Source organism: Lissotriton helveticus, chromosome 1_1, assembly GCF_964261635.1.
Source record: "Lissotriton helveticus chromosome 1_1, aLisHel1.1, whole genome shotgun sequence".
Taxonomy (NCBI): domain Eukaryota; kingdom Metazoa; phylum Chordata; class Amphibia; order Caudata; family Salamandridae; genus Lissotriton; species Lissotriton helveticus.
The window spans coordinates 725,270,989-725,292,504 of record NC_136057.1 but is presented as its reverse complement, the minus strand read 5'-3'; the positions used below and the strand labels follow the sequence as shown (position 1 = coordinate 725,292,504).

General features: G+C 46.1%; 1 protein-coding gene across 2 annotated transcripts in view; it reads left to right on the top strand.

Moving 5' to 3' along the window:
• The window catches only part of ZDHHC17 (zDHHC palmitoyltransferase 17), a 528,357-nt gene that overhangs the window by 251,170 nt on the left and 255,671 nt on the right, over positions 1-21,516 (top strand). Inside the window, exons 10-11 of one of the 2 annotated variants that reach the window (XM_078674258.1) lie at positions 2,512-2,612; positions 4,956-5,080. In XM_078674258.1, coding sequence (XP_078530384.1) covers positions 2,512-2,612; positions 4,956-5,080 — 226 coding nt within the window. Of the gene's footprint in view, positions 1-2,511; positions 2,615-4,955; positions 5,081-21,516 lie in introns of both variants that reach the window. The other variant, XM_078674257.1, reaches the window with a different exon arrangement.

The window sequence follows — 21,516 nt, the reverse complement described above, 5'->3', positions numbered from 1 at the left end:
GAGTCCAGATATTGTTGGCATACACAGTGTTTGTTAAAATACCCCTCACACACCAAAAGGGCCCTTGGTGTCATGCTTCAACATCGGGGTCTTCCCGTTCCGCTGCGAGACGGGGCGTGCTACGACTAGCGACTACGCTGGAGCACCTTAAATAATTGTGAGTGCTATGTGAGTTGGAGTGAGTGTAGGTAGGGTCAGGGGTGTTTGGAAAAGTGAATCTAAAATGATACCTGGCTTTGTGAAAGCAAAAAACTATTTTAGTCACAAGCTGGTATCGTTAAAAAAGGTGTAGCGGAGACTGATAGGCTTGACAATGAGCTTAATCTCCTGGTGGCGTCAACATGTTTCAAGGCAGAATGCCTTTTCGTCAGGACGGGGTCTGATCCCTCTGTCACTCACTAATGTTGATTCACAGTATGTGCAATGTGTATATACAGGGGAAGATAATCTATACCTATGTGGTATGTATTAATTCCTATAGTGTACAGTCCTATCAGTATTGCTGAATAGTGGGCTGTCACAAGCAGGGGTTAATGCCCCATGAGCCAATAGGGATGAGGGGTAAATGGAACTTCCATTAGGCCACGAATAGTTCTCGCATCCTCCCTCGTCCTCGGACTTGAGGCCAGTCGAGTAAAGATTGAATTACGGTCTAAGTGCTGCCAATCTTCAGGGCTATTTAATACTTATTCTACTGTTTGTATACTGTATATTTAATTCAAAGTAGCTCAATCCACATGCATATCGATCTCATACCCTCAATATCTTGCATCAGCCGATGCGTGCATCACCTAAAACATTGAGTTAAAGTTATCCAGGCGCTGGTGGGCCGTCAGGGAGATTAAGTGAGCTATTGCCTAGAGTCGCATGATGTTGAGCTGAGCTGCCGCCGGGGATTGAACTGTGAGCCCTTGCGCGGAGGCAGCCACTCTGGCCGCGGCGCCACACTCTCTATTGCCTAGCGGGGAGGTGCAATTGATTTGCAGAACCCTAACAACATTCCCAAAAAGAACATGGATAACCTGGAGAACATAAGCTGGGGTGTGACATTAATGCACCAACGGGAACTGGCAATAAATGCAAGACTGTGTTTTGTACAATTGAAACTACTACACAGGGCCTTTTATAATAGAAGCATGTTACTAAAATGCATTTAGCTGAGACTGCTACTTACACGAAGAATGGGACTGAGGAGGACACTTTCCGGCGCATTATATGTTGGTGTCCGGTTATCCAAGCTTACTGCAGGGGCATAACAAGGGAGTCATCTGCAATATTGGACAATGAGATTGCAAATATGACTCCAACATTTGTTTTACTGAGTATTTCAATAATGATTTACTTCTAGAGAGGATGCTGTTCTTCACTTTGAGGCTCATGAATGCGAAGAGCAACATTTCCCTGAGTGAGGTAACTAGCACTGCATAGTGAAATTTAATTCACAAATGCAAATTGAAATGTGAATGGAGGTGAAAGAGTTATGTATAAAAGTTGGGGGTGCCCTCAGAAATTTGGAAATGTTTGGGACCAATGGAGAGCCCGGTATGGCCTTTATTTGTATACATATTCTAGCACCCCTTCACCTTGCAACATTATTGGGTCATAAATATCTATGAACTTGTAGCCCAAACTGCAGAGATTTCTAGGAGTCATTTTCTATCTCTAGTGCTTTCCAAAAGATGATTTTAAGCCACTAACCAAGGCGTCCTATCTGCTTTGTCCATTTTCTCTAGTTAACCTCATTGATTACTACTTGGAATCAGTTATCCCTGGCTTACTTTTGAGCCTAATAGATCTAGTTATCAGATCTTCAATCCGTTTGTGAACACTCCTCCCAAAACAGATTTCAGACTCAACACGATTGTCAGTCCCTTTTCAATGACTGGATTATCTCATACTTAGCAGGACAGAAACTAAACAAATGGTTAAAGAGCAGTTGTGTCAGTCTGAAAAAAAAGTCTTACTGTTTCGTGGCCTGACCTATTATGTATGCAGTCAGGCTTAGGATTGACGTGGCTTTATTTATATAATAATTGTTTTTTTATATAACAGAAGTTGGGAAGGAAAATGGATAAGTGCCAGTGTCTGTTTTTATTATTTTACCTGATACTTAAATGTGTTTTGAAAACAAATATTCCCAAAATGTTTCATTTGAATCAGGATTTAAAAGTTGATGTTAAAATTGGTGCTGGAGAATACAGTTCTGGCAGGCAGGGGGCTTACATTCAATTTGTTTTGTGAACTGATCGTTACACATCATTAAATACATTTAGAACTTATTAGCATATATGTTTGTACTTTATGTGCAGCTGTTTATAAGGTATACATTGTTTTGTCTTGCTTATTTCACAGTGCCTTTTTTCTATTTTGTATTGTTGTGTGAAATATTGCTTTGTATATTTTTTAAAGTTTGGAATTGCAGACCAAAGAATGAGCCATGAGGTGACTTGAACTTTACCACAACACATTATAAAATGTATACTGATGCTCTATCCTTTTTCTGTTTTGCAGGGCATTCTTTGACCACTCCATGCACAGTGCTCTCCCTCTTGGAATTTACCTGGCAACTAAATTCTGGATGTATGTGACGTGGTTTTTCTGGTTTTGGAACGATATCCTTCTGATAAGTGTACTGCTTTTATTAAGCTCTTCAAATACATTTGAGCTTACATTGCAAGGGCAGAAGGTGAATTGAAATGTTCACAAACGAAAGAAAGCCTAACAATGTTTAAATCAATTGCCACTGCAGAACATTTTGTACTTGTTTTGTAAATTATCATTCAGTGTTTTTTGAAGTATATATGTTGTGGTTGTATGTATATGAATCTGATAGTTCTTCCACTGAAGCAATGCAGGTCGGTGGTGTGTAGAAAATTGGTGGTAATCCACCTATTCTGCATGGAAATCCCTATTTTTTTACTTTGAACCCTGTTTTTGACTGATATTAGGGCTTTGTGTATTGTGATAACTGCTATTTGGTATAGGTAAAGTTGGTGCCATAGATACCAGGGTTTAAGCAGAAAAAACTATTGTGGATAACCAGATCTTTATTTCTTAAGTTGGTAGGGTTCACATTGTCCCAAAAAAATATCTCATTTTCTGACTTGGTATGATTACGACATAGGTAAAAGAAAAAGGGCAATATCAGAATATATGGGCATTTGGTGTGGTTTGGTTTGATATTTGGTGAGGATGGAAATGAGAATGTGCTGCATGTATCCATTGCAGATGTGGAAGCTCTGCAATTTTGTGCCATCTAGTATTTGGTTTGGATTATTGAACCTGAACCTTCTGATCAGTTTCAGTGAATAAAATCACGGTATCATGTTCCCAGTGTGACACAGACTCTTCCTTCCTGTAATATCAGCTATCGCTAGAAGGTCTTCAGTTGTTTGCAACCTCTGCTTTTTACCAGTGACAATGACAAGTCTAAATTCTGGGCCTATAAACACTGTAAATGCATGAAGACAATTCAGCTGTAGATAAAAGGTGTTGAGCTCATTGTCCAAAGTTGGCTTAGGAAGGCTCCACTATGTCCCTTCATACAACATTTGAATGTGTAATTTGACGATGACTCTGAAAAGGGCAGGGAAGATTTGCATTTGAAACAACTGTTATAATTGATGTGGGTGAGGAGGAACAGTGTATTGCCATTAGAAGAAGTATGAGGGTCCAAATCTGTTTCTCAAGAAATATCTACAGAAACCGACAGGGCACTGGACCGAGACTCTTTTTCAGACTGCACCTTGATTACAAATGACAAAAGCCTCTTGGGATGCTTTTTGCCTTATGGTCTATTATTTTTTATTACAATCAACTTTGAAGCTAATCTGATAAAGGCTGGCTCTCCTACTCCAAAAAAGGATTGACCCTTGTAATAGGATCAGTTTCAACAAGAGCCTCAACCCTAAAGGTTGATCAAAGCTTACGGTCTAATTTATCTGAAAAGGAATTAGACTTCGAAGAGTAGATCGACCTGGAATGGAGGTTCAAGTTGTGGTTGGATTAGAATCAATAGTTTTGGTGGAAAAGACAAAAGTCTACCTAGAAGGGGTAAAGAATACATTTTACTGTGTTAGTTCACAAGTTGCCGAAGATGTAAGAAAAATAGCATAGTCAGACATAGGAAATCTTCCACCTAGACAAAATATCAGGCAGTGCAGTATTTATAGTGTATTGTAGAGTTGTGGCGTTATAGAGCATCCTTCCCTTAGGCTACCTTCCATTCAGTTGCAGCCAAGAGAGTCTGAAAAAAGGATATGATGAGCAGTGCTGATATAGCTTTTTCCTATGAGCTGGGGAATTTGCCTCTTCCTAAGAAAAGTAACCTTACTTGAGCGAGAAAGCCCATTATGCACTGGAACCAAGCTATACCTGGCTGATGAGCCCTAATAAGGGTGAAACCTGGCCTGGATTGCTTGTGTTCCAGTTCAGTGATTAGCTAGCCTGGCAGTTTGGGCTGGACTTGTTCCCATTGGAGCAGTATCAAGATCATTTTACATATGGCAGAGTCCAAACAAAGGTGGTATAGTGGGCAAAAATCGATGGATATGGATAGCATCTCAAGCGATTGCCAGTGGCTGAGATTAATTCAAGCATTCCATCCATCACCTTGTGTTTTTCACCAAAGATGCCTGCATTCCCAGAGCAAGCCGATTCTAAAGCGGACATAATACAACAAGATGCAGGTAAAAACTGGATGAAAATAATGCCTTTAACAATTAGCTGCTGAGTTCCAGCCAGCAGGAAGGTTTAGGTATGCAGCCTATCACCAAAAGAAACTTTAGCCTACCATTGCATTATTCAACACTTCACTGCACTGTTCATTACAGTATAGCTGTGTTGGCTGGTTAAGAGGATTAACACTTTCTTTAAAGCATACATTGAGTACCATCATTAGTCGCACATTGGGCACCATTTCCAAGTTTAGCCTTTTTTCCTTAACCTTTTTTCACATCTGAATTTTCTCTTTGTACATCTGCCGTTCCTTGCTAACAGTGTTGCACTTTTCTACAACTTTGGAAAATCATGGAAATCTGACCCAGGAATAATCAAAGCCACAGAAGAACAAAAGAAGAAGGTAAAGTCGAGATGCTTTAATGAGTTTTCCAAAAACATTGAGGATGGTGTTGTGAAATACAAATGTACAGCTCCAAAGTGCTATTACAGACACTGGAAAAAACAGTGAACACCTTAATAATCGAATGATTAATCATTCATAATTGTGTTCTTTCATGCGTACTCTCACAATGCACGAGCATCACATCTGTTGTCACTATGCATGCAGCACCTTGTTTGAGAAATATTGCTTATAACTTACTGTTAACTGTTATAGATGATATTCCGTCCTTGGAGGTGCACAACTGTTTGGGGTATGCGTGTTATTTTTCTATTTAGTGTGTTTGACTTCTATGTTTGGGGACTGTTGCAAAGCCTACAAAGATTGTTAGAAATATTCAGTTAATTGATCCATTTGAAATAATTAATTCATTGATCCAACAGAACCAGATTTTTTGTAATTTAATTGGCCCAGGTTTAGAAGAACATAAGAACACAGGGTGACCCTGTTAAGTGTTACAACTTATTGACAGAACGTAAAGCAATCTTTCTTGTTTTATTTGGTCATTTTCTTTTATGGCATGCCTTGCATTTCACAACTTGAGATATATGGAATATGTAATTTTAAGTTCCTTTATGCTTTTCAATGCCTATTAAAATTTGATCTGCTATTGACTTTTTCCGAGGGCTTAAAAAATGGTTCTCAAGTTATGACTTTGTTAGCATTGGTTCTTATATTTGAAATAGCTGCATTTATATTGTTACACACTCACTCGTGTTTAACTTGTAAAAACTGCCTTCCATCCCTGCAGACCCTTCAGTTCCAAAGATTCAGCCATATGCTTCTGAATTCTTCACTGTGGTACTTATCTGATACCCCTGTAATAGGCAAAGGTTTACTTGTAGAAGTTGAGTTGTTTGACATTTCTAACATCCTATTTATCTCCTTGACAGCATAAGACACAAAACAGCTTAACTTTGCTCCTCGGTGTTTGGGCTTTTCTTCTTGCTCCATATCTTACCCCATTAAATATTGTAGACATTTGGAGTGGACGGGAGATGAGACAGAACATTAGGTCTTTGGCATGAGTCGCACACTGATATGGTTAAATCCAAATATGTTTATGCCAAGGTCGAGAAGATAGAGCACCTGAGCCACTTAGATCCTCCTCTCCTCCAACTGCCAATGCATCTGACCCCAACATTACAGGTCCTACTATAACAATCTAGTACTACTTAAAGATTCTGCAAATGCAATGGATACCACACACCGTCCCCTCTACAAAATCTGACATGTGCAGATAATCCTTTTAAACCAGTCCAGTGCAAGAGAAATGGGACAATGATGTCCAATTTTCACATAGTCTTGTAAATAAACAGGCTTCTTGCACACACGTTGACTCTTCTGTTTGGAAAGACCACCAAAGAAATAAGAGCCTCTTGATCCATCCATTTTAGTCTTTCTCACATTGGTTTCGTTCAGCCAAAGTGCTGGCTCAGGAATAGGGCTAGCAAGGATAATACCTTGCTACCGTACCATGATTCTAAATTCTATGTTCATCCATCTTAACAACTTTCTTAAACATCTTCATGGGTTTACTGAGCTTCAAAACCTTACCCTCTATGTGAAGACATTTTGTTTTGACCCGATCACCAGCTTTTACATTGATTGCTGTAACTACTTTGCGTTTATCATAATTCAGCTTTCTTTTCAATATTTTTAATTTCCTTTTCCTCCCAAGTATTATCACACAACTCTTCACCCAACATACTCAGTTGTCTATCATTCACCCACCTGGAGTACATGACTCAGTTAGCAAGCCTTTTTCTAAATAACACAAAAGGAGTAACCCCTGTGGTGGAATGCGGTGTCAACATATATAACCTCACCTTTCTTCATCATTTCATCTTTTAAATTCAAACCATGCCCACAGAATGTTGAATCGACTCCTTTACCACTTTTTTAAACTTTCTATCATACAATTGGATTCAGGATGATACAACGCTGTCTTCCTATGCCGGATTCCTCCTTCATTTAGAAACGTTTCCATAAATTTAGACGTCAATTGCAAACCATTGTCTGGCAACAAAGTAAATGGGAAAACTTCTCCCCCAAATAACTCTTCAAGGAAATCCACAATATCTTGTGTTTCCATTTAATTCCCAATCTTTGCTTCTCGCCAGTGTGAATGCCTATAGATATAAGTAATTATCTATTTGTCCAAAGAAGAAATCCCTAATGGGACCTACAATATCTAAGGTAGCATCAATCCATTATCCTGATGTAGGTTCCAGCACAACCATACTTTGACTCCTGCACTTCAAAACCTTGTCATTATTGCCACAATCCAAATACACTCTAATCACTCTTTCAACTTTCATATCCATTCCTGGCCACCAATACCCTTCTCTAAGTCTCCCTTTAGTTTTGGATATGACTCTTGTGAGCATCATCAACTAACCTATCCCTCAACTTACTCAGAGGAACAAGCTTATTGCCCCCCATAATCAGCCTCAACATTCCAATAACACTTAAACTCATCACTGCAACCATCCTTACTCTTCAGGTCATCATTAAACCATACGAGTAACCTTTGCAAGTCATTATCCTTTTTAAGTTCACTTCTCCATTCCTCCTTAAGGATGATCACACCTGTAACCTTACATACACTGACCTCATCCTGACATATAATCATCAAAAAAATCACTGTTACAATTTTCTTCCTCAGAGTGGGACTTGCACAATCTTGAGAAGCAATCTGCCTAATTTTCTTCCTCAGAGTGGGACTTGCCCAATCTTGAGAAGCAATCTGCCTCTGAATTTGTCACTTTTGGCACATAACGATAACACAAAATCGAATTCTTGAAGAGCAACCATTCACCTCTGAATTCTACTGGATAAGAAATCGACTCCTTTTTGGTGAACATTTTTCTAAGGGGCTTATGATCCATTTAAACATTATAGCCCCAGGCAACCTTTCTCAGTTTTGACAGAATAATTGATTTCTGCCACTCTCAAACTTTGTGAAATAAAATGGTTTTCTCTGAACCCTTTTGCAAAAGTATAGCACCCAATCCTGTAGAAATGGCATCTGTCATCAAAACGGTCTCTTTGCTGGGTACGACTACCCACGCTTGAAGCGGTTTCCAAACTCCCCCCCCCATTGCTCCTCACATGCTTGAGTCCAACAAAACTCTACACCTTTCTTTAGCAAACCTCTCAAATGCTTAATTTATTAGCAAATGATGGAACAAATTAATTTTAATACTCTGCCGCCCCCAAAAACTTCAACAATTCCTCTTTATTCTGCGGACTCTGTTACGAAGAGAATACACAAGTTGAATACCATGCCCCGTAATCATATGCCCCAAATGTTCTATTTCTGGGAATATTAAACTTACACTTCTCTAATTGTAAAGTAAGACCACCCTCTTTCAACCTTCTCAATACCTCACGCAATCTCCTATCACGTTCTTCCGCACAAGAACTAAAAACTAAAACGTCATCTTGATAAGTTTTAACTCCGTCGACACGCTCCAACACATGTTCCATGACTCTTGTCATACATTATGGCAAGTTCATGGTTTGCCCCTTCCCATTACAAATAAATGCATGTTATGAAGATCCAGTGGCTGGGTGTGCATTTACCCGTAATCTTGTACCAAACCAGGACGTGGGGCAGCCGTCGTCGCCTTGGTGAACAGGACAGACGGCGGGGTTGCTGGGACCCATTACTAAGTTAGCCTGCAGCATTGGGTGAGCCCAGAGCTGCGAGACCGGCCTGAACGACTCTCGTTAGTTGAGGCGTCAACGGTCCATATTTACTACTATCACTGCACCTGGGGTGTCTGTGGTCAACGCAATTTGTGCTTACCTAGGAAGCATTGGGCACCTCTTTTCTGCTCTTCCTGCCCTCATTTCTGTTGTTTTTGCCTCGTCTGGGTTGGAGACGACTTGATCCGTATATGTAGTGTGCCGCCGGTGCTACGTGTGAGGCTGGCTGCTCAAAATTACACCAGGTGCCCTCTGCTGGTATCTGGTGGAAATGGCTCCACATAAGAAATAAATCGGCAGGATAGAAGATAAAATAAATGCTGCCAGGTCTAACATGTGAGCAATAAAAATGCCCTGGCAGTTGAAGTTCCAGCAGCTTCAGTATTCATTACATCACCATAACATAGCAGGGACAATAATAACTTTGCAGGAATAATACTTGCCCAGCCTTCAAGTTATTTGGCTCCTAATTTAGCAATCAGCCAATCAGTATTTTTAAAGTGCACTAATTACCACAGGGTTATCAAGGTGCTGTGTTGGGCAGAGCTATTTGAACATCCAGGTCTTAAGCAGCTCTTGAATTCGGCAAGGGTGGAGGAGTTTCGGAGGTGGATGGTGAAGTCCATGCCTTAGCAGCGAGGTGGGAGAAGGCGCATCCTCTGGCTCGAATACGATGGATTCAGGAGACGGTGGTGAGGGCCAGGGAAGCAGACCACAGGTGTCTGGTGAGGTGGTGGAAGGTCAGTCGTTGTTCAGGTATTCGGGTCCCATGTTGTGGAGGGCTTTGTAGGTGTGCCTGAGCAGTTTGAAATGGCATCTCTTCTTGATGGGGACCCAGTGCATGTTGAGGAGGTGGGGGTGGGGTTAAGTTGACTCGCCTTAGCATTTTGCAGAAGATTCTTGCCGCTGAGTTCTGGATGGTTCAGGGGTACTTGAGGAGGAGGGTGGTAGTTCTGCTGACAGGGCGTTCCCGTAGACTAGTGATGAGAGATTGTGTGACCGTTCTCCTGGTGTCTGTTGGAATCCATCTGAAGATCTTGCGGAGCATTCTGAGGGTGTTGAAGCAGGTGACTGCTACTGAGTTAGCCTGTTGTCTCATGGAGAGCTCCTGTCGAGGATGATGCAGAGATTGCGGGCGTGTGTAGTGGGGGTAGATGTTAGTCGGAGGGCCACTAGGTGTCGTCACACGGTGAAGGGGGTCTTCCGAAGAGGAGTATTTCGATCTTGTCTGTATTGAGCTTGATGCAGTTGGTTCTCATCCAGTCGGCGACGTCTAACATGGCGCTCTGGAAGTTCGCTCTAGTGGAGTCTGTCTCTTTGGTGAGGGAGAGTATGAGATGGTTGTCGTTGGCATATGAGATTATGTTGAGCTTGTGGATATTAGTGGCATCATGTAGACGTTGAACACTGTGGGACTGAGAGAGGAACACTGGAGTATGCCGCTAATGATGCTTTTGGGGAAGGAGCTGTATTGTGGGAGGCGGGCTCTGTGTGCAGCCGGTGAGATAAGAGAATAATAGCTTGAGGGCTTTTCTGTCTGCAGATGCGGAGATGGTGAAGTCTTTGGATGAGGATGTGGTGGGAGAATGTTTCGATGGCCTTTGACAGGTCGAGGAGGATCAGGGCTGCTGATTTGCTGTGGTTAATGATGGCTCTTACGTTGTCCATGGCAGCTATAAGGGTGGTTTCTTGCTGGGTAGGAGCGGAATCCAGATTGGGAGGGGTCAAGCAGATGGTTTGATTCTAAGTTGTCCGTGAATTGGCTGTTGTTTGCTTTCTCCAGCACCTAGGTTCGGGAAGGGGTGGTGCGAGAGGGGCCAGTAGTTCTTGAGGTTGGGTGGTTCCGCTGTTGGTTTTTTCAGAAATGGTTTTGCTTTGGTGTGTTTCCATGATTCCAGGAATGTGGCGAATCTAAGCACTTAGTTGATGCTGGTGAGCGGTGGTCCAATTTCTTTATGTCCGAGATTGAAGACGTGGTGAGGGCAGGGGTCATTTGGAGCTCCAGAATGGATGGAGGATATGATGGATGTTGTGGTTCCGGTGTCAAGGGGTGTCCAGTCGATCATTATGCTGCACATGGCTGTTTGTGCGTGTTTATAGCCCTACAAAAATAAAAGGACGCAACTGGGTCCCTAACCCACTGTGTTAATCCATACTGCGCTTGGCCTCTACCATGATAGTTACCACCCCACTGCCTGCTTCCTAGTGTGACAGGGGCTCAGGCCTGGTTTGATGCCCTCTCCAATCACCTAATACCCTAGGAGCTCTGTCAGGGACATTACCAGAGGCCTTCTAGACAGGTTGCCCACCTGGACGGCTTGCCTACCTGTTACATCCACTGGATCTCAAATTGCCTAATTCCCCACGACCACTATGGGCAGACCAGAGTACCAGGAGTCAATCCCGCCCAACCTCACCAGCACCGCGAATATCGAATCGGATGGAATGTAGTGACCTGCCCATCCCCAAGCTAAACTAGATTACATGCCATCGAGACCTCGTGCACATCTGTCGAGTCCTGCATAGAGGAAATTTGAGTGGAGTTCAGACTCCTCCATGAAGACTAGCAGAAATTAGCCTCTCGGGTCACTGATGCTGAACGTCGCCTCGCTGAGATGAAGCCATGTTTTGCAAATCAAGACCAGCCCACACGGGATCTCCTCAATTGAATGCAAAGACTGGAATATCGTGTGAAGGACGCCGAAGGGAGGGCACTGGGAAACAACATACGAATAGTGGGTCTCCCATAGGGTGTTGAGGGATCTCAGACAATGGTTGAATTTATGGAGGAATGGGAGAAGCTCTTCACACCAACCCAGTCACAATTCCCACATTTCTCAATGGAAAGAGTACACCGGGTACCCTGCTGCAGACTTCTGCCTAGCAACCACCCTCCCTGTTTAATGGTGGCAAAGATACTCCATTACAAAGATCGAGATGCCATCCTACAGGTGGCTAGATGCACAGCTGCTCTAAAATATGAAAATTGACGCATATCGATAGTCCCACACTACACAGTGCTGACTCAGCAGCAATGCTCCTCCTTTTTGAAAGTGAAGCGCTGCCTCCGACACTTAAATGTTCAATACTCTCTTCTATTTCCAGCGAATTTGAAGGTAATGCATTACCAACAAGCTCACTTCTTCACTGAGCCGAACTAAGCCTGGGACTGGGTGGGAACCACTTTGAGTGCAGCCATCGCCCCATCCCCCGCAGATAGACTTAACTCATCCCAGCCCGGCAGGCGTAGACACTGAAGAAATCGACCTCGAAATAGGCCTGGGGCACCCCTAGGCTGTCCTCACCTCATGCACTCTGCCAGAATCAACATTTGGTAATAGACTCATCACTTGCTCTCGGACAACAATCCTTGTGGCCCCAGCATACTGACTCCAGTGATACCGCAAGCGAGAATAACTTGTTTCGGCATGAGGAGCTTTTGTTAGGCCCAGTTACAAAGCCACAAACAGCAGATGATCTACTATACAGATTCCCCCTGACCGCCCGGGGACCCCTGACGTCCTACCTCGACTTGGATTGCACGTCTTCAGCTTCTTTTTCCAACATTAGTGGCTCTCCAGGAACACCCCTGTTTTATGTACTGCCTCATAGAGCAAAGTTTTGAGCATGCTGCCCTTGGCTGCAGGCTCTGGTTTTGGTTACAGTTTTGTTTGTTACCTGTTGTTATTATTCCCATTGCCCAAGTGACCAGTGATACCCTTCTTGTGGGCCGGAATTGACAAATGGGTTCCCTTCCCTCCCCTTTCCTTTCCACACGTATCTAACATTGATGTCTCTCCCAGGTTGCCGATCTTCGGCACATGCTTTGGTCTTGCCCCAGCATAGCACGTTTTTGGCACGCAATACATACTTCATTAGCCACTTTCACAGAACGTACCTAGTAAATTCATGTGAAGCTACTGCCTTAAGTATTTTCTACAGACAAAAAATCACATGGTTGGGGTGCGCTTCTCCGACCTCTCCCTCTTTCTAGCCATTCAGCTACTAACCATGTACTGAAGAGCCCACCACCCCCCCAGCTCTCTCCCGATGACGCAAGGCACTGCTTAGATGGGGCGACGCAGAAAGTGCTGCACTGCATTGGAAGGAGGTATGTCGTGTACGCCGGTAACCTATAGCTGCTTTCTGGGATACGATGCTTATTCAGTACAAGGAAGTGGCTCAAGAGAAAGGAGATGGCTCTTCCCTCTCCCCTCCCCCCTCCCCCCTTCCACCCCCACCCATAAAGGCCACAGGTCCCCAGCTACCCTCCCCCTCCATCGTAATATTCTAAGCATTATTCCATTATCGCTTGTGCTTTCCCTGGTTTCTTTTTCCAAGTTCTGCAACCCATCCCCATTTTTCATTGGGTCCCTCTCATCTTTCTATGACATGCAGGGAGGCAATTTTTCTTCTCGATGGGGAGCCAGTGGAGGCCTCATAGGTGTTGGGTCATGTGCTCCTGGCGTGGTGTCCGAGGACCAGTCTCGCTGCGGCATTCTGGATTGTCTGGAGCCTGTGCAGAAGAGACTTGTTGGTTCCGGTGTAGAGGGCGTTGCCGTAGTCCAGTCTGCTGGGGATGAGTGTGTGAGTGACTGTCTTTCTGCATTCTGGGGGGGCACACTTGAAGGTCTTACGGAAGGGTGCGGAGGTAATTGAAGCTAGTGGAGGCGACTGCGTTGATCTGGCGGTTCATGCAGAGGGAGGAGTCGAGGATAATGCTGAGGTTCCGGGCGTGGTCCATAGGGGTGGGTTGGCTCCAAAGGGCAGAGGCCCACCAGGTGGTGGTCTAGGCAGAGGTGCAGGGTCCGAAAATGAGGACCTCGGTCTTTTCTGAGTTTACCTCGGTCTTTTCTGCCATAGAGATAGGTCCATATAAACAGTAGCAAGGAACTGCACTTCCTCTTTCTTCGGGCGAACAAGGGTATCCGGTTTTCCGATCAGTAATCTTGCTTCTGGTCTGACCCTGCGAAGGCAAAGAGATCGCCTCAGAACACCGGCGAACCAGCCAGATGTACAATCACAAGGAACAGCAAGTTTCAATGTACATCATGGAGGCAGTCAAATCAGGTATCATGGCAAACACAGGGAAATCAGGTATCATGGCAAACATCTGAAAACAAGCATCTTGTTCGATTAAAAAAAGAAAAGAAAAATGTAATCATAGAAATATTTATCCAACAGATACTGGAGAAAGTACACCAGGAGGGTACAAGGAGGCAAAGTGCAATGAGAGGGAATAATCCTCGCCTCCGCGTCCTTTATAGAATTGAAACTTTCCTTCACGATAGCTAGGAAATTTTACATTCTATGTCGGAGGCTCGGATTATGCTAGTTCAAAGCTGATCTACCACTAGCGAGGCCATGCCTAAGACAGGCTTGAAATAGAACGCCTTAAAAACAGAGTTCGAGGACCAATTCGCTGCCTTGAGGATGTCCTCTAAATGACCCCCTGGTACAAAGGCTTTGGACGCCATGGCACGCCTCACAGAATGTGCCCCAAAGGTGGAGGTGTCTATTCCAGCTTCCTGCAGTACCCATCACACCCAGCGTGCAATTGTAGCAGATTAGACTGATTTAAAAGGTTTCTTTAACTACAGAAAAAGTTGTGAGGTCCCAGGGGGGCCATACTCTTCCGTCAGTGTTTCATAAGCCTTGAGGCAGTGTACCATGCACAATTTGGGATGACTGGGGAAGGCTGGATAATGCACAACCCTAGTATTGGACTTTGTCCGTTGGCCAATTGTAAAAGACATGCCCTCCGGCGTGAAAACATGAAAAGATACCTCTAGCGCTCGCCCATCTGATACTAGTTTGCAGGAGATAAGACAAAAAAGCAATGCCAACTTCCCTATCAGTTGCTTCCGCGAAAGATATCAATAACAGGACTGTAATAGTCGGAGGACAGTATTTACATCTCATAAGGAGGCATACTTCGGGCATGGAGGAAAAGACAGTCGAATACCTCTCATCAATCTACAAACCAGTGGGTGCTCACCCACCGGAATCTCATGCAGAGGCGCATGACCTGCTGAAATAGCAGAGCGGCTGGCATTAATTAAACGGTAAGTCCAGCACTTCTCAGCCAGCTCCTACAAGTAGTTCACCACGTGAACGACCCCTACCCCCATGGGATCGTAACCCCGTAACTTGACCATGGACTCCGAATATGCTTTTCTGATAAGGGAGGTAGCCCTCCGAAAGGCCAGGGATTTCCCAGCGACCCCTTTAATCTTCCATACCATGAGGGCCTTGAACCAGAGGGTGCAATTAACGGTTCGAGCTCGTCAGCAGAAGAGGAGTCTGGGGTAGTTGGATTGGAAAATCCATAAAAAGTTTGTGACTAGAGCCGTGAGCCTGGGAATCATGAAGAATGGGGAAAGGCGTACCCCCGAAAAAGAGTACAGTCCTGGAGAAATGTCAGTCGCCTCCGCGAGAGGGTCCGGCCTCCAACTGAAAAAAAACATGGTAGTTGGTGATTGATGCGCAACGCAAAGAAATCCACTTGACACGGACCCCAATGATCCATGAGTCCATGTAATACCTGGGGGTCCAACTACCAGACACTAATTTGCAGGTGCCTGGAGTTCCAGTCTGCTGTTTGGTTGAGACACCCTGGGAGATATTCCACCGTGACGGACCGATTGTGCCGGAGACAGTAGTTCAAAAATAATTGGCCAGATCAACCAGAACCTTGGACCTCGTGCCTCCCAGGTGATTGATATACCGCACCGCGAAAACATTGTCCATCTTTAAGAGAATAGCGCAGGGCGCCTTTTTGGCTGCTAGGCTCTGGATCGCAAAAGAGCCCGCCAGGAGCTCCAAACAATTGATATGGAGAGACTGTTTGTGTTTGGATCACTGACAGCCCTGGTGTAAATGTTGCATTTTCAGGCGTTGCAGCTCCCGATAGTGAAGAGGTCCGGGGAAGATCGCCTGGATCGAGGCCAACAGGCCGACGATCCAAACCTAATGTCTCAGGGAGAAGGTGCCCTTTGCTAAGGTCCAGCGCAGCTCCCTGCGAATCATGCAAATCTTAGGCTGGGGTAATTGCAGGCATTGGTGCAAGGTGTCGACTTCGAACCCCAGAAAGGTCAAGCATTGTGTGAGAATGAAGACCGACTTCAGATCGTTCAAAATAAATCTGACATCCTGGAGAAGGGATTGAGTCATTCGCAGTTGAGAGAGCAACACCGACTCGTCCTGGTGCATCAGGAGGATGTCGTCATCGAGATAGACTGAGGCGTACGCCTCGTGCCCTGAGCCATTCCAAAACCGGTCTCAGCAGCTTGGTGAAGCACCAAGGAGCGGATGACATGCCGGACGGAAGCCAAGTAAACTCGTAGAACCGATTCCTCCATTGAAACTGCAAAAATCGTCTGTGTAGAGGAAAAATCACACGGTCAGGGAGGCATCCTTCAGGCCGAGCCTTACCATCCAGTAGCCTGGTACAAGAACGTCCCTGGGAAGGTGGATCACTTTAATTTTTAAATGGCAGTAAACCACCCACTGATTGAAGTCTCATAGATTGATCACTGGCCTGAGACCCTTTCCTTTCTTTTCGACCAGAAAAAGAATGCTGATGAAACCCCGGGGATGAGGGGAGGCATGAACGATGGCTCCTTTTTTGGAGGAGTTCCACCACCTCCCTGTTGACCAACTGCGATGCTTCTCGTGAAAAAAACCAAAGGGCGAGGGCAAGACCTTTGACGCGGTGTGCCATGGACCTCTATGTGAAACCCAGAGACCGTCTGAAGCACCCACGTGTCTTGTGTAATCTCCGCCCACTTGTGAAGAAACCCCTGTAGCCTTCCCTCCCACCTCTGGTAGGAAAAAGGGGTAAGCCTTACCTGTGACACCTCCTGGTGCGTTGTTGGGTCCTTGGAAGCCGCCTTTCCCGCCACTGCCCTTGCCGCGACCTCTCGAAGGGTAGAAGCTTCCGAACGGCTTCTGGTCCTGCCATTGCAAGGAGCGTTTAGTCTGGAGTCTGTGGGGGTTGGGATTGGACGTGGGGCCGGAGGAGCACCCCCTACCTCTTCCTGCCCCTCCAAAAATTTGCTGGCTGAACACATTACTAACGTATTGTTGAGCCTTGTCAAGGGAGGAGAAAGGGTTTACAAAGCGGTAAAGTTCTTTACCGAATGGCTCTCCAAAGAGGCCTCCGTTCGCCACAGGGCCAGCCTCCGTGGTAGCCAGTTCACTGGGTTCAATTTTGATGAGCAAAAAACATCTGTGTTCCGCGGAAAGCGCACAGTTTAAGTTTTCGAGGAAACAGAGCCATTTAGGCCCAACCCAAGAGTAATACCGGGCCAATCAGATGGCCAGTCTCTGTGACATCTTCCGCTATGTCGAGAATTTTTGTTAGCGGCTCCAGGACATCTAATAGCTTATCTTGGCAAGACCGCCAAGAGCAGTCTAGACCCTTTTTTGGGTCTTTGATACATTTCTTGATGAAGGTCGTAATTTTCGAATCAATTTCGTATGAGCCACCTTATTCGCTAGTGCTGGTTGGGGGCATTCCGCTCTCAGATGGAAGCGGACCTACTGGTCCATCGGCTTGCTAATGCGGTTGACTTCGTATGACACCGCAAAAGGCGCAGGTATCCGGTCCTCTGAATGGGGGCGATATATTTCTTCAGGGTTTAACATTCCTGAGGTATCAGTGGACTCGGTGGCTTGAGGTTCCTCCAGCTGGGATTCTTGGCGCCCCCTTCCGGGCGCCAGGGTCTTCTCGGACCGGGCTTATTGTCTGAGTCACCGTCTAGATCGGTGTTCGCCCCCGTATTATCATCTGCCTCATCTTGAGGGCAGGAATACTCCTCGGGGGGGTCTCTCCCGGTTGGGCATCCTCTTAAACGGCTGTCTCAAGGCGCCTCTTTTAAAAGGCCAGGCTCAGCCGTTTGAAGGCATCCAATGAGGAGGCTTTAGGGTGACCAGCGCGCCCCTTGCACTTGCCTGGGTTCCTGGGGGGTCTCTAGTGCCAGAGGCGGCCCCGTCTCTCCCTGACGAGGGCACATGCGTCCTCCTAACAGTCAGTTCAATAATTCAACGTCTTCAGGGCTCCAGCGCCGAGGACACCACCCTCTCCAAGGATGCATCAATCGCTTCCACTAATTCAGCATGAACAGGGAGCAAGGAGGACAGGAAAGGGTACAGAGAACGCTCCTCGGATAAACCACACACTGGAGTCAGTGACAATGCAATTGAAATCCTACAACAGCGAGAGGAAGTAGAAAGCCAGCCGAGCGTCACTCGAAACTGTCACCAGCGCGCGTGACCCCCGCTTAGATAGTCGGAAGAGTCAGCGCAGCGCAATGTGTGGAATGAAAAGAATGCAAGAGGGAATCCCCTCTGCTGGGACCAGCGCGAGAGTGTGCCCCGACCTCTGCCGAGTACGGAGCACACCGCACCTCAGAAACAGGACGTGAGGGATTCCCTCGCTGTGCGGAAGCCCCCGCGAGTGCCCGCCCCTAGCGGACACAGAGAGCATCGCACTGTGTCTGACACTGGACGAGAATACTGCCAGTGGGAACAGTTTCCCAGGCTCTTGGATCCTGCAAGTAACTCGACAAGAAGTATTTTGCAAGCGCAAATAACGCAAGAGGCAAGATAACAATCAGGGCACCTGACATGCCACGCAGGTTCGCCTCAGTCTGGGGCGAACAACCGGACCCCTGCGAAACAAATAGCGCGAGGACACCAGATGGCGTCTCGCTATCGAGCAACCCACAAGGGACCATACTGAAAACCGGGTAGGCAAGCAGCAAAACATGCACAATGAAGCCAAAGAAACAGTAGTAAGGAAAAGCACTTAAATGGCTGCTGAGCAGCGAAGAAAGAGGAAGTGCTATTCCTTGCTACTGTATTTGATAGTATGTTTTTGGACAACAAAATGAATATAGATGTAATTCATGTAATCAAGAAAAAAAGTTTTCTCTTATAAAACGCACTGATAGATACATAATTTTGAATTTTACAAGTTGATATTTGAAATGGTTTTTTTGAAATAAGCCATTTTGGTTTTTATATGTATGAATTATGGTTTTAAATAAATAACCTGTGTACGAGTACGATTGTTGATTGTTTTCTGTAGTGATTGGGTTTTTTTTGCCATTACTGCGACGTATTTTAGCAACGTGGATAATAATCTGTGGCCAGTTTTTCTATGTCCCCTCTTTGTTGTTATAATACCTCGAGTTTTTGTTCATGTTAATATTAACATCTATATCACATGGTCCAAGTTGGAGGTAGGTTTTTATAACCACTTGTATTTTCATCTTGTTTAAAATCTGATCTCATTCAAAAGGGAATTATCTCTTTTTTGTGCTCCACAGACCCGTCCCTTTTCTAAAGTATTAGGGTACCTCCCTTATTTTGTTGGAACTAGAAAATAAGATGCCATTGTTGCTATGTCTTAGCAGTTAATATTTGGGCATTCAAAAACCTCTAGTGATGCTGAAGATCTAATTAGCACCTACATTAATTCATTGTAAGCATTACTGATAGTATTTGAAAGTGCAGTAGCCTTTTTTATGAGATATTTGTTTGAAGTGGTGACATTATTTAATAACTTTAATCATTTCAGAAAAGAGCAAAATGGGAACATTAAGTTATCCTAACATTCGGGGGGGCGTGGCTAGCCGAGCAGCGAGATGGCCGCTCAGTGAGTGAGCTCCACCGGCTACATCTAGAAATCCTTTATTGATCCTTCTTCCAGCCCTTGCGGACCCCCGTCACACCTGGGGATTGACCACGGTCATATAGAGATCCTGTGGCCGGAGTTTGAGGTGCGGGAACCCCCGGACGGCGAAGGAACCGACATCCTACACGCGGCTGCACTGACCGCCGGAGACGTCCCGCGACCGTGGAGCTGGGGCCTGGCTGCGGAGGGCTACTGTGGGCCGCGGCTTCGGAGGCCCTGAGAGATCCGGTACAGGAGATCGCTGGGTCCGGCGGCGGCGAGGCCACCTCGGCGATACACTCTGGCGGACCCCCAGCTGCTTCGAGGGGATATCCGATAGCCTGCTGAAACGGTGAAGACGGGGGGTTCCTTGCAGAGGTACTGAGACCGGCTGTGATCCTTCCGGAATGCCGACCGGCTCCCTGTGACCGTTGCAAGATCAGCGGCGCTGAACCGACCCGTCTGGTGGCTGGGACGAACCTCGCACGGCGATCATCTGCACTTACATGAGGTGAGGCGGAAACTTTGTGGAGGCGGTGCGGTACGGCCGCCTTTTACTGCGGACACACTGCCCTGCCGGGGGTGCATCGAGCCCACCGAATCAGGCCCGGACGGCCAATCACGCACATTCCACCCGAAGGGATCGGGGGTTCGGGGGCCACCCACTGTGACCTCGGCCCCGTAAAGTGGACATATCCTGGGCTGGCTTTGGCGCGCAAACCGGATAACTGCGACTGGGACTGCCGCCATCTTGTTGCCTGACTACACTCGGAGCAGCATTCAGCTGGTGGAGGGCGACTGGAGGGGTGATATGCCTGTGACCGGAGTGCCTGCGTGTTGAACTGTGCTCTTTGCTGCGGGAAGGTTGCTGGTGGGCGCGACAGGTTCTTAAGTGCTGCAAATACACAAGCGGTGCCGAAAGAATTGCTTGCTGCCCGGACACGGCCATAACCATGGGTAAAGCTGAGGCCAGGCAGGCTAAAATAAGCTTTGATAATAAGAGGCCACCAAAGACCCCTACACCTGATATATCTGGAGGTGAGATGTCGTCACAAGGTGCACCGGCGGAAATAGATTTTGGGGCACTTATGATGGAAGTTAGATCTAGCTTGAGGAGTATAGATACCAAACTAGATGCCATGTCGGAACAGTTAGAATCAGTCAAGTCCAAGGTGGGCGCGCACGAGACCAGACTGGATTGTTTGGAGAACAGACAAACTGAGTGCTGCGAATTTCAACAGCAGGCTAAGAAACATATTACGAACCTGGAGAAAGAACTGGACAATCTGCGCGCTAAATCAGATGATTTGGAAGCGCGCTCCCGAAGATCCAACGTGCGCATCACGGGTATTCCAGAGACGGCGAACACAGGCAAGATGGAGGCTTTCGTGACTGACCTACTCCACGAACTCTTTGACCCGGCCCTATCGCCAGTTTTTACGGTTGAGAGGGCTCACCGGTCGCTTGGGAAGAAACCGCCGGTGGGTGCGCCGCCGCGTCCGATACTGGCCAAACTGCTAAATTACCAGGACAGAGATCTAATATTGCGGCTGGCGAGGGAGAAGGGGAGGATAACACACAAAGGGAATGACATCTCCTTTTACCCGGATTTCACCCCTCTGGTGCAGGCGGCCCGCAAGGAATTTCTGCCAGCCAAAAAAGTGTTGCTGCAGTCTGGCGTGCAATATTCCCTGTTATAGCCGGCAAAGCTGAAGGTGCTACATGACAACGAAACGCACTTCTTCACTGATGCGAAATCCGCGCTCAAATTTGCGAAACACATTGCTGGTACGGGAGCTAGACGGAAGTCCCCCAGGCTGGAGGATACGACTGAACAACTCAGTGACAACGACTAAATGAGTGCTCCCCGTCTGTTGCGCAATACCACTATCCTTCCTGCCCTCACGTCTTGGACTGCTGGTCGGTGACATCCCTGCACCTTTGGCTGGTGCAATGGACCTGGAGAACGTGTGGGGTAAGACACTGCTCTATTACAAGCTGC